A 12,626-nucleotide genomic window follows, 5' to 3' on the forward strand; every position below is an offset into this window, starting at 1 on the left:
GGCGCGGCCGCCTGGGGACCAGGGGCGTAACCAAACACGCGAGGCCCAGGTTTCCGCGGGCCCGTGAGAGGCGAGAGCGCGCCGGCGCCAGGCAGGGCGCGTGCGCCGCAGCCCCGGGCTCCCATTGGTTCCTGCGGCTTGGGAGGCGGGGCCGTGCGCGTCGCGCTTCCTCCGCCCCAGCTTCCGCGTCCTCGCCCCGGTAGCCGGACCCCGAGCGGGTGCCAGAGTCTTACCCGGTTTCGGAGCTGGAGTCGGACCGGAGGGGTCGGAGTTAGACCAGGACCCTGGGCTGAAGCGGCGGGCACTGACTCCCTGCGAGGTGAGAGCGCGGCGACGCCCTGCGCGGGTCCTCACCGCGGATGGGAAGGCGCCGTGCCCTGCCCGGGGCATCCCGGCGAGTCGACCCCGCACCTGACCACCAGCCTCGAGCTTGAGTTGGCTGAAGACCCGCTGGTCTGCACACCGGTGCCCCCAGCCAACGCTGTTCGCTTTCGCAGATCAGCCCGGGACTCCAGCCTTCCTCAGTGAGAGTTTGAGGGGCTCCCCAATCCCCTCATCCCTGGACACTCCCTCCCCCCAGTGGCCGTTCTTTCTCTTTCCTTGTGTAGATGGACGGGACAGAAGGCAATGCTGGGCAACCGGGCCCCGCTGAGCGGTCCCATCGAAGCAGCGTGTCCTCCGTGGGAGCCCGAGGTGGGTCCCTGTCCCCATCATCCATACCCATGTCCCCTAATCTCCATACCCAGTTTGTGTCTCAGCCCTGGGGAAGTGGCCCTGGCTTGTCATCTCTTTCATTAAAGAGAATCTTATATAGTAATTAACAAATAAGGTCTGTGGCGGTGTGAAAAGTGACAGAAGACAGAGGACGTGGGCTCTGTCACTAGGCTGTTGGCCAAGTTGGGTACTGTTCTTGAACTTCCCTTTCTTCATTTGTAAAATGAGCATATCTTACATAGCTGTGAAATTGAAATGAAACCTCATGAATGAAAGTGCCACCTTGACTTTCTTTGATTTCTTTCTCACAAACAGCAGGGTGAAAGCAGGCATCATTATCTTCATTTTATAAGGAAGGAAATTGGGCCCTAGAGAGGTTAAGTCAGTGGGTACTGGAGCCTGCATTGACTCTGTTTTCCCTACCTGAAAAGTGAGTCTGAATCACAGCCTCCTGGAGATTATTTTATGGTCTGGCAAGAAAGTAGCTGTTACAGGCAGAACAGACTGCAGATCCAAAACGCACGTTCATGTGTGTTGATGATAAACTATACCTCTGCCTTTCATAGGCTTTACCCCATTGGATTCACAGCTTGTCTTTGAGAGAGGGGGATTAGCTCTGCTTTAATGAAGCAAGTCACATTCACACTTGCTGGAGTCAGCCCACCAGCCAGGACCCCGGCTGGACTGGAACCCAGGTATTTGGGCCTCCGAGCTCAGTGGTCCTTCACTGTACCTGCAGTTCCAGGGATGGGGATTTGAATCTGGCTGCTCTTCTGAGGGTCTCCCTTCGGCACCAGGCTCCAAATAAGAATCCTACAAAGCCGACACAAGTGAACACTCAACTTTTTAGGTTATATTTCTCCTGGCCTAGTTAGACTGTCCTGGAAGGCCATGGTATTGAGTCCTGAGGCTTGGAGAATCCTATGGAGCTTGAACCCTGGAACTTGCTTTACCCTGGGGTGGCCTTAGGAATCCCCTGTTCTATCTTAGCTGGGGCCAGAGAGAGACAGCTACTTGCCTGAGGATAATAGCCAGTTGCCAACTCTCCTGCCTCGCAGCCTGATACGCTAACTCCTGTAATCTCAGGACGGGTTTGGCCTGTCTCTGCCTCAGTTCTCACCTGTGGAATGTTCTCCATCAGGGAAGAAGCCTAGGGAGCTAGGGTGGGGAGTTAGGGCCGGGCCAGAGTTGCTGTGTTTCTGGGTGGTTTGAGGGTCTCAGATAAGCCTTAACAGCACTCGTCACAGGGTCTCTTGAAGATGCTGGGGCTCTGCCTCTAGAGTATAGAGGCATTCTAAGGGATTGGGGCAGCAGGGGAGAGGGGCTCTTGCCCCGGTGGAGGGGGGTAGAGGGTTCCTGGTCAGCATGCCTCTGCCTACGTAGCAGGCCCAGCTGACCCTGCCCAGTTTCTGTTGTTGCAGCAGCTGACGTGCTGGTGTACCTGGCGGATGACACAGTGGTGCCCCTGGCCGTGGAGAACCTGCCCTCACTTAATGCCCACGAGCTGCACCGGGCTGTCCGTGAGGTCCTACAGCTCCCAGACATCGCCCTGGATGTCTTTGCACTCTGGCTTGTCTCCCCTCTGCTGGGTAAGGCTTGGCAGTCAGAAGCCCAGGCCGGAGGGTTGGCAGGGCAATGACCAGTAGGGAGGGGACAGCTTCCGGAACCTCTGGCCACAGACATCAGGAGAAAGTGGGACTTCTGTATGTCCTGGAGCTGTCCACCGCTTTTAGGACACCTGGATCCTCTGCCCCCACTCTCTCTCTGCTGGTGGCAGAGGAGGGGTCAAGCCTGCCCCTCAGCCTCGCTGGTGCTGGACCTGGGGCATGAAGAGGATCAGGACTGGGGGACAGGGATGGAAGGGATCTGCATTCACTGAGCATGTGGTCCATGCCACAGCCTGAGCTGGCATTTCTTGAGCAGAATGTCTCCTCACCCTAATGGCCCAGCCCTGTCTTACAGATGAAGAAGGTGAGGTTTGGAGTGGTGGGTTCAGTGACTGGTAGGACCCAGATCAGAATGGAAGCCTGGACAGGGCCCCCTCAGCCAGCCTCTGAACTGCAACCTCCTCGTTGGGGGCAGGGAGGAAGGTGGGCCAAGGAAGCAGCCACCCCCGAGGGTGGGGTGGACAGGACGAGTGGGAACTTGACTTTTCTGCACGGGGCGTCCAGCCCTGCTTGGTTTCTGGTCCATGACCACCTGTGTCCTGTCCTTTCAGGCTGAGATCCCAAGGTGGGGAGGCGGTAGCTCTCCACATCCTCAGGCCTGGGGGCGGGGTGGGGGGTAGGGGTGTCCCTGAGGCCTCTGAATAGGGTCCCTGGCCTGCTGGCTTGCACAGGAAGAAGGCCAAAGGAGAGGGTGCCCCAACAGGTGCCAGGGCCAGGCATGTCTGCTGAGCTTAAATATTCTCCTTTCTTGTAGAGGAACAGGGGCAAGAAGGGGGTGATGTGTCCCCCAGGGCCCCTAGTGGTTACCTCTTTGTCAGGCCAGTGGGATTTGTGCCTCTGCCCCAGAGGGAGAATCTCTAGTGACCAGTGGGAGACGGAGTGCCCATCCTGTGTATCTCCATCCTGTCCATGTCCTGTGTCCAACCCCCCACCCTGCCCCGTTGGAGCTTCCTGTCCAGCTGCTACTCTCGCCCACCCTCTTCCTGCTGGCAGGTCTCCTCCACCCATTCCGCATCCAGCTCAGCTGCCCCCTTTTCCACCCTCCGGGTGTGGGTCGAAACTGCGAGCCCCTTGGTTTGTATCTTTGGGAAGCTGGCGGTGTCTGTTTCAAGGGTTTCGGCTGGCCCCTGCCCCGCCTCAGGCTCTGTCTGTCCCTGCAGCTGGGCAGCTCCTCCTACTTCCTCCGCCCCCACTCCCTCCTCTTCACATTCCTGTCCCCCCCCCTCGCAAGAACATGAATGGGCTGCCTGTGTGGCCCGCCCGGGTCACCCTGGGGCACCACCCTGTCCAGGAGGAGGGTGGCTAGAGGCCCCAGCATGAAGTCAGTGCCCACTTGCTTCCCTGGCTGGGTTCGGGAAGGCTGAAAGGCCATTTCTTCTTTGACTCAGGCCCCTCAGAACCCTTGGCTGCCCCCAAACCCCAGAGTGGGTTAAGCTATGACAAATGCCCCAGGGCTGTAAGGGGGGAGGGGTGCTGTGGGCTGGAGCCACCCCTCAAGCTGGATGTTTGGGGGATGTTTGTCCTTCTCAGTGCCCTTGTCACTCTGCATGGAACAGGCTCCAGGGACCATCAGTCTCATTCGAGTGAAAGCCTCCAGACAGGAAGGTCCTGTCTGAAAGTGTGTGGGACCGCAGGGTCAGTGTAGTCCTGCTCTGATCACGGGAGTCCCCTGAGCTGCTGGAGCTCGAGATCAGGGCTGGGCTGTAGACGGAAGGAAGGGCACCGTTGCCCCCGGTCCACTCTCCCTCTCAGTGTGTCCAGAGGTCCCGGCTAGCCAGTTACCTTGGTCACCTCACAGGTAGGTCCAGAGCCGCCTCCCAGCACCCCTGTGGCGGCCAGTGATCTAAATGCCGGGGACACAGTGGGAAGCGGGACCGAAGGTGTCCCTGCCCTGGGGGAACTCGCAGTCTGAAGTGTGGTGCAGGAGCTGTGGTCCTGGTTGCCACTAACTCTTGGTGGCCTCGGGCAGGCAGTGTCTTTCTTTGGGCTTCAGTTTCCCCCCTGTTCAGTGGATGGTCTCTGGACTCTCTGGTTCTGGCATCCTCTGAGCACCCCGGTGGAAAGCGCGTGGAAGCTGAGTGGCCGGGTGGGTAGGGTTGAAGACGGAGCCTTTCTTGGAGGGGAGAGGGCGCTGCCACTGGCCGTGGCAGAGGCGGCGGCAGATGGGTGTGGGCAAGGATCTAGGTTGGAAATGAGGGACAAGGGACCACTGGGAGATCTGAATATCTGAGAAACATTGGAGGAGAAAGGGGTGTGAGGAAGCTGAATGCGGGGGTGGATGGGAGACGCTGCAAGCAGGAGGGAGACCAGTTTGGGGGGATTTGGCTACTGTTTTGTGTTAAGATCAGGGACCAGACGGGGGCGCCTGGGTGGCTCAGTTGGTTAAGCAACTGACTTTGGCTCAGGTCGTGATCTCACAGTTCGTGAGTTTAAGTCCCACTCCGGGTGAGCTCGAGCCCCACTTCGGGAGAATTCGAGCCCCGCTTTGGGTGAGCCCAGCTTCTCTCTCTCTCCCCTCTCTGCCCCTTGCTTACTTGCGCCCTCTCTCTCCCAAAAAAAAAAAAAAAAAAAAAAAGATCGAGGATCAGATGGAAGCCCAAAGAACAGAGATAAAGACCCTTGGCTTCATGCTGGCAGGATAAGGCGCCCAGCCCCCTGCTGGGGGATGAGGGAGGAGATAGGGGTCAGAAGCAGGGTCAGAAGGCAGGAGTAGCTAGTTGATGGCACGGATATTGCCACTTCCCCACTCCCCTACCTCCAGCCCATCCCCATTCATCTGATGGCTTGGAAGTGGCCTCTGACTTCTCACAGGCTGTGGTCACTGACCCGTAAGGTGAAAGTGCTTTCTCATTCCTGGCCCGGGCTGCCGAGCCCTGGGGCCAGCTGGCTGCCCAGAGCCAAGGGGCCACGAGAGATACACTTGGCCATTCTGTCCCCCCATGTGAGGGCCTGCGGTGGGCCAGCGGTAAAGCAGTGAATGGGATAGAGCCGCTCTTGCCCGGGTGACCCGAGGACTCAGCAGCTAGTGGAGCATAGGCAGGGAGGTGACGTCAGATAGCGGTAAACGCCGTAAAGGCAACCACATGAGGGTGTAGTTGGCATGGAGGAAGTTGATGAGGGGAGCTGCCTCAGTGAAGGGTCTGGGGAAGGACACGCTTGACCTGAGGCCCAAGCCAGCCAGTCATGTGGGGGGCGGTGCGGGGGGATGCCTGAGGCTGGAGGATCAGCGCGTACAGAGGCCCTGAGGCACTGACATGCTGGGGAGATTCAAGCTATTGAAGAAGGCCGGTGTGGCAGGAGCCGAGCGGGAGAAGGAGTGAGGAGGAAATGAGGTGGGCAAGCTGGATGGCATGGAATAAAGGTCAGCCCGAGTTCCCGGGGAGGATGCTGGAGGTGAGGCCTGGAGAGGAGGAAGCCCAGGCTCTGCCAGGGGCAAGAGAGGGCAGCCTCTTGGGTCTGTGGGTCCCAGTTATCAGCTTTGGGCTCTGCTTCCTAATGGCAGTGCTGGGTTCTTCTGGACCACCGTCTCTGGCGCTTTCTGTCGGCCACTGCCTCTCGTGCTGGAGGGACCAGCCAGAGGCTGGTGCTGCCTAGAGCCTGACCCTCTCTCACCTGTTGTGTGACTTTGGACAAGTGACTTAACCTCTCTGTGCCTCATTTCTCTGCCTGAGTGAAACGAGCATAGCATTCTTACAGAGCAGATGCACGCAAACCACTCGAAATGGTTCGGGGTGCTTGTACCTGCTCAGCTAATAGCGCCCATGAAGGCCATCATCGTCGCCTTCGTTCGCGGGTGACAGTCGTATTGGTCAGAGGCCACACTCACGGCCGCTTCCCCTCTCATCCCGCAGAGGTGCAGCTGAAGCCCAAGCACCAGCCCTACAAGCTGGGCCGCCAGTGGCCGGAACTGCTGCTGCGTTTTACCGACGCCCCCGATGACGATGTGGCCACGGGTCAGTGCCGCTGCCCACTGGCCCGCATCTCTCCCAGGCACCTTCGGCCACTCCTTCCACGGGAAGATCCTTGGTGTGGAGGGGTGGGGGGCAGACTGTGCCAGGGGCCAGGGAGGGCAGCCCCTTGGGCCTTTGGGCCTCACTAACCAGCTTTTGCAGGATCCTTGAGGGGGACCCAGGAGGGGGGTGGCCCCGGGAGTCAGCAAGCGCATTGAGACAAGCCAGCCTCCCAGTCTCTGGACAGCCCTCTGGCTTTGTCTGTCGTGGTGGGTGAGGGGGGCACTAGGCCTGTCAGGGGAGAGGGCCGGGCCGGGCCAAGCCCGGGGAGCCGGGCGGTGACCCCAGCCTCTCTCCCCAGATGAGCCTTCCCTGCAATTCCGAAGGAACGTGTTTTTCCCGAAGCGGCGGGAGCTCCAGGTGAGGCGGTGAGCGCCAGGCGGTGCCCCCGTCCCTGGGGCCCTGTGTCCGGCCTCCCCTTGTCCGCAGACCCCTGGACACTGGTGTGCCGCCCCAGCTGAGCAGCCCCTCCGTCCCGCACCGGCCCACAGATCCACGACGAGGAGGTCCTGCGGCTGCTCTATGAGGAGGCCAAAGGCAACGTGCTGGCCGCACGGTACCCATGTGACGTGGAGGACTGCGAGGCCCTGGGCGCCCTGGTGTGCCGCGTGCAGCTCGGGCCCTACCAGCCTGGCCAGCCCACTGCCTGTGCCGTGAGGTGAGGGCCAGTGGGACCTGGGGCGGGGGCACGGGGTAGGGAGGGTTGTCCTGGAGCCCTGCTTTCAGGTGACCTGACAAGATCCGGAGTCGGGAGGCGTAGGCCCCCTGGGGCTGGCCCCGATGCTGTGTGACCTTGGGCAACTCACCCCACCTCTCTGAGCCTCCTTTTCCTCGTCTGCTCTGGGCTGAAGGGCCTGAGAAGTGGGAGCTTTGGGTGAAGTGACACCTGTGAGAGGAGCCCCCAGGTGTGCATGAGGGTGGAGCCTCCATTTGAGGTCAGGAAGGAGGTGAGCTGGTTCTTCCGGGGACTGACCCCCGTCACCAGTGACCGTCCAGCTTAGTTCCGCACTCCAGGGATGAGATCCCGTTCCCCGGGCACTCCAGCCTGCGGGCTCTGGGCTTCCCACCCCCTCCCAAGAAGCAGTGCTCTCTGCTGTGAGAGTGAGTGTGCCCCAGAAGCACACCAGGCCGGACTCTGACCTCCACGGACAATGGTCCTGAGGTTTAGAGGTAATTCCAGTGGAGATGAACTTTCGGCACAGCCTGCTCCTAGACCCCAGACTCCTCCCACCCCAGCACTGTAGTGGGCGGCGTGTTGGGGGAGAGGATGTGCAGAGACAGGGCCCTGTGCCATGTGACTAAGAGCTGGGGCCCCACACTTACCACCTGGCTCAGTTGAGCCGGAGGGCTCCCCACGGAGCTGGCCGGAGCTGGTGGCCGTAGGGATCCTGCCCCTCGGGAGTGTCTGCTGCTTTACGCAACCCAAAGTGTTTGTACTTGAGGGACTTTGTCAGCTCTGGATGGATCCAGAGGTGCAGAGGCTCTGGTTAGATCCCCAGACGCCTGTCCTCGTTCTCCTGGCCCGGCCCCGTGTCCTCTGGGCCAGCTCACACTCAGGCAGGCCAGTTGTGTATTGGGAGAGGCTTCTTCCCTGACCCACAAGAGTCCTCAGACTCACTCTGACGTCCCCTTCCCTTGGCTGAGCCTCAGGTCCGACCAAAGGAGACACGGTGGCCAGAGCGCTGATGGGCCCACCCTGAGCCTGTCCAGGCCCCACGGACGGGTGTGGGGAAGGCGGGATTTCCAGATGACAGGCGAGAGTTGTCGCTGGAAGATGGGATATGGGAGCACGAGCAACGGGAGTGCCCACAGCAGCCCCGAGAAGGGCGACGGCCTCCTGGACACCCCTTCTCACACTGCCCCGCTGTTGGCCACCAGGCCGGCGCGAGCTCCTTCCTCACCTCAGCCTTCCCGCTGGCGGGGGGTGGCGGGGGGTGTTTGGTTGTCCAGAAGCCCCAGGAGAGACCCCTCCCTTCTGTGGTGAAAATGGCAACCTCAGTGGTACTTTTTAGGTGCCGGGCACCTGCTGGCGCCCTTCCATGCAACCAGCGGTTGGTGTCCTCGTTTTATCCCTGGGGAAGCTGGGCCTCTGAGAAGGTCCTCGCTGCCCGAGGACACACCTCCGGCTGCCCCCAGCTGGGAGCAGCTGGCACGCAGCCCGCACAGTCAGAGCGCTGCCTGACGCGGGAACAGTGCGGCTATGCCAAGGTTCTTTACGGTTGCGAGCTTTTCTTCTCGAACCTGTGTTGACGGATTGTAGGTTGATTTTTTTTTTTTTTTTTTTTATGTCCCTCTTTGGCAGAAAATCCGTGGAGAGGTATATGTAGGTCACTGGCTGTCCTGTTTTTTTGGTTGTAAAAGTTCCACTAGCTCGGAAATCCAAACCTTCCTGACTCAGTGACACAGACGCCTTGCCGAAACCCTCTAGCCACAGGCTGGCTGTGCGGCGGGCCTGGTCTCGGCTCCCCCTTTGGTGTCCCAGCCTGTCTTCCAGGCCTGTCACCAGCCAGGCTTGCCGCGGGGCTCGCAGCAGTGGGCTCTCTGGCGGTCCTCGTCCGGGGCCTCGCCTGCCCCTGCCCGTGAGCGCGCTGCACCCTGAGGACCTCGGCACCTCTGGCCAGGCCCCCCCGCCCCGGAGCCCCGCCTCCCACTGAGCCCCCACTTCCTTCCTCCGCAGGGAGAAGCTAGACTCCTTCCTCCCCGCCCACCTCTGCAAGCGGGGCCACGGGCTCTTTGCTGCCCTCCGGGGCCGCGGGGCCAAGGCGGGGCCGGGGGAGCAGGGCCTGCTGAACGCCTACTGCAAGGTGAAGGAAGCGGCCGGCGGTGACAGCGGGCGCGGGGCCTCCCTCAGCACCCACTACCGTGCCTACCTCCTCAAGAGCCACGAGCTGCCCTTTTACGGGTGAGCGACCCCCTGGCTGTCATCGTCACGGGCAGCCACGGCCACGGGGCCTCTGCTGTCCCCTCCCCTGACAGCCCAACAGTCTGCACGGCCTGCCAGGGTGCCCACCTCTGCGCCCGCCGAACTCTGTCCTCACGTGGGGCGTGTCTCGGGCCCCACGGGGACCGAGCCGGACCCCTGTCCTCCCCTTGCACCTGTCCCAGGCCGGGTGGCGACCCTCCTTCCACCCGCCACGGTCACCTGGCCGCTGGGCCCGCGGACCTTGCGCATGGCCAGTTCTCTCACGCCACCAACGGTGGTCGGTGGCTCTCGGGTACCTGCTGTGTGCCAGCGATCGAGGCGCTGGCGATACCTCGGTGAGCAGAGAGACGCAGTCCCTGCCTGGTGAGGCCGCCTTTCCGGTGGGAAGTCAGACAGCAGCAGAAGTAGAGACCTCAGGTGGCACGAGCGGCAGCCGGGTGACCGGCGAGGACAGTGTGGCCGTGCCCCGAAGGGGAGATACGGGTCAGGCTGGCTGGTAATAACGCAGGAGGTGAGACGCGGTCAGATGCCGGGGTGTTTGAGGGTACGGTTGACAGGATTTGCTAGACAGACGGACAGTGGGACGGATGAAGGCGAGGAGGCAGAACTCCAGGTGTCTGGCGTGAGCACATGAACGATGGTGTCATCAGCCGAGATGGGACCGTGCCACGGAGCGGGTTGGGGAAGGTTTGGGGGTTTGGATTTGGACGTGTGGATTTTGAGATGCTCGCTAGATACCCAGCTGGCGATTCCGGGCGGGCAGTTAGGTTTCTGAGTCTAGAGTCGGGTAGTCATTGGTGAGCATCAGCATCTGGGCGGTTTGAAACCTGGAGCCTGAAGACATGGCCAAGGAGGTGCGAGTGGACAGGCGCAAGGAGGCCCCGGGACGGCGAGGCGGGCGGGTGGGTCTCTACGAGCCAGGCAGAGGGAAGTGTCAGGGAGGAGGAAGTGACCAAGCGTTGCACGCTACCGCTTCCGGGTCGAATTCAACGTGCCCTGGGTGGTTGATGGTTGACCTTGGTTTCAGCATCGTGGGGGTCGCAGCGGGTGGAGGAGAGTGAGAAGAGACAGGAGACGGCGGGTATGGCTGGCCCCGTCAGGGGTCGGTGCTGTGCAGTGGAGTCCAGAGATGCAGCCTTTATGGGTGGATGCGGGGGCAGAGGCTTTTAATTTTTATGGTGAGCGAATGTGTGTGTACAGATCAGGCTGATCCGACAGAGGGTGAGAAACTGAGATGAGGGTAGCCAAGTGGCTGCTTCTGGTTGCTTCCGTGTCCTCAGTGAGGTAGGAGTCCCAGCCATCCGCTGAACCTGTAGAAGTCTTCCAGGAGCAAGGACAGGAGCAAGGCTGCTCTCAGGACCCAGAGGAGCACGTGCTTGTCTCCAGGCCAGTCCCGGAGCGAGGGTGCAGGCTGTCACAGAGAGTGGGACTCAGCAAGGGCTCTGGCTTCGCCTGGTGCGAGGGGGCGGCAGGCCAGGCAGACGTAGGAGAGGGAAGGACGTGGCGGGGCAGGGGGAGAGGGTGGCGGCTCAGTGAGTTGGTGTGCCAAGGCCACTATACCTTTTCCCCTTCCCCGTGTCAAGCCCTGAAGCCTCCCTGAGTGGCCCCTGTCCCCTCATGGCCCTGAGCAGGTGCAACTTGACCCCACTGCTGCTGAAGGGTCTTGGCCTGACAGACCGTGGGCAGCGGAGTTCTCCCAACCTGATTCGGCCTGGCAGCTGCCAGCAGCCTCAGCCCCATCCCCTCCTGGCGGTTCCCCGGACGTAGCCTCCTCTGTCCCACCCCCAGCTTCACACTGTTCTCTCTGTCTGAGGTGCCTGCCCTTCTCTGTGACGCTCCTCTCCTCCCCCTGCCTGTTCAAGCCCTCCTGTCCTGCATGGCCAGTGCAGATGCCACCACCCCCAGGAAGCCTCCCTCCCACCCCCTCTCTGTTTCTCCCTCCCCAGGGGCAGGTTTCCATTTAACCGTCGGTCACCAAAATGGCTTAAACTTCTCATATGCCCAGGGCAGGGCCTGGCCAGAGCATTGAGGTGGGTGACCCCGGACGGTCTGTTCCTGGTGCGGGAGGTGACCGGCTAATGGCAGTTCCCCTTCCCAGGTGTGCCTTCTTCCATGGTGAGGTTGACAAGCCGGCCCAGGGCTTTTTGCACCGGGGCGGGCGAAAGCCGGTGGTGGTGGCCATCAGTCTGGAGGGCGTGCATGTCATCGACAGCAGGGAGAAGGTACCTCCAGCTTCTCCAGGATGGGACCTGGGTTGGGGGAGCAGGGAGCCTCACTGGAGAGGGCACGGGGTGCTCACGCAGGCCTTCCTGCTTCTCGCGGGCTGGTGGTTGGCCCAGAGGCAGACTGGATGGCCTGTGTGGCTTCCCTCCCCCTCGGACGGTCCCTGGGGCTTCCAGTGTCATCCCGGGAGCTTCCTTGGGGTCTGCTCTAGGTCAGCTTTTCTGTCAGCACGCTAGGCAGGAGGGCAGCTAGGGAAAGGGGAGGCTGGGGCTGGGATTAAAGCCTCTGGGTGGAGGGGGTCTGGCCTGGCCTGGCCACTCTGCCGGACCAATGGCTGGAGACTAGCTATTGGTTTTCCAGAAAAGCCGCATGACTAGAAGCCCTCTCCGGCTGCCAGAGTCGGGCTTCTTCCCCTGTATTTGGCATAGGCTGTCGGTTGGTTCCCTGCGTAGATGGTGGTGTCGGCATCCTGCCCTGTGGGGCAGTTTCTCTGCACTTGGGCCAGAGTCTCTTCTAAGCCAGCAGAAAAGTTTTGGGTGACTTACCCCCAGAGAGGGACCCCAGCCCCTCCTGGGCACCTGTGCCCAAGTATGCTGGGCCCAGAGCCCAGCTCGGCCTGCTGAGACGCTACCCAGCTGATCTCATGGAAAAACCCTCCTACCCCCCACCCCTTCCCCCACGTGACTGCCCCAACTGTCAGGGGCTTGACCGGCTGGTGAGTAGTGCCATGGGTCAGGGGCTCTCAGCCTCCCCAGACCACAACCCCCTTTGAGGGTTTGATGAAAGTGGGGACTCCTCCGAGAAACTCATACAGGAATTTAGACTCAGCCTTGGGGATAAATAGCCTGGCCAGGCATCCCCTCCTGGTGTCACGTGAGCAGGCTGGGGTGGGGGAATGGACTCAGCTCTGAGAAACCAAGCTCTGTGTCTCCTGCTGGCCAGCACGTCCTGCTGGGCCTGCGTTTCCAGGAGCTGTCGTGGGACCACACCTCTCCCGAGGAGGAGGAGTCTGTCCTGTGGCTAGAGTTCGATGGGGACAACGAGGGCACCCCGGTCAACAGGCTGCTCAAGATCTACTCCAAGCAGGTA

The 12,626-nt window shown here is 61.2% G+C and overlaps 1 protein-coding gene across 6 annotated transcripts in view; it reads left to right on the plus strand.

The window, feature by feature from the left end:
• The first annotated feature begins 151 nt into the window (after window positions 1-151).
• The window catches only part of FRMD8 (FERM domain containing 8), a 32,283-nt gene continuing 19,808 nt past the window's right edge, over window positions 152-12,626 (plus strand). For 2 of the 6 annotated variants that reach the window (XR_009250088.1, XM_058689625.1), the window contains exons 1-9: window positions 186-319; window positions 609-693; window positions 2,136-2,303; window positions 6,233-6,334; window positions 6,693-6,751; window positions 6,883-7,049; window positions 9,069-9,293; window positions 11,413-11,536; window positions 12,480-12,623. Coding sequence is in view for 5 of the 6 variants with exons in the window: in XM_058689625.1 (XP_058545608.1) it covers window positions 609-693; window positions 2,136-2,303; window positions 6,233-6,334; window positions 6,693-6,751; window positions 6,883-7,049; window positions 9,069-9,293; window positions 11,413-11,536; window positions 12,480-12,623 (1,074 nt within the window). In the remaining variant the exon portion in view is untranslated. Of the gene's footprint in view, window positions 320-608; window positions 694-2,135; window positions 2,304-6,232; window positions 6,335-6,692; window positions 6,752-6,882; window positions 7,050-9,068; window positions 9,294-11,412; window positions 11,537-12,479; window positions 12,624-12,626 lie in introns of all 6 variants that reach the window. The other 4 variants (XM_058689626.1, XM_058689627.1, XM_058689628.1 and 1 more) reach the window with 3 other exon arrangements.

The sequence above is a fragment of the Neofelis nebulosa genome, chromosome 10, assembly GCF_028018385.1.
Source record: "Neofelis nebulosa isolate mNeoNeb1 chromosome 10, mNeoNeb1.pri, whole genome shotgun sequence".
In the NCBI taxonomy this organism is placed as follows: domain Eukaryota; kingdom Metazoa; phylum Chordata; class Mammalia; order Carnivora; family Felidae; genus Neofelis; species Neofelis nebulosa.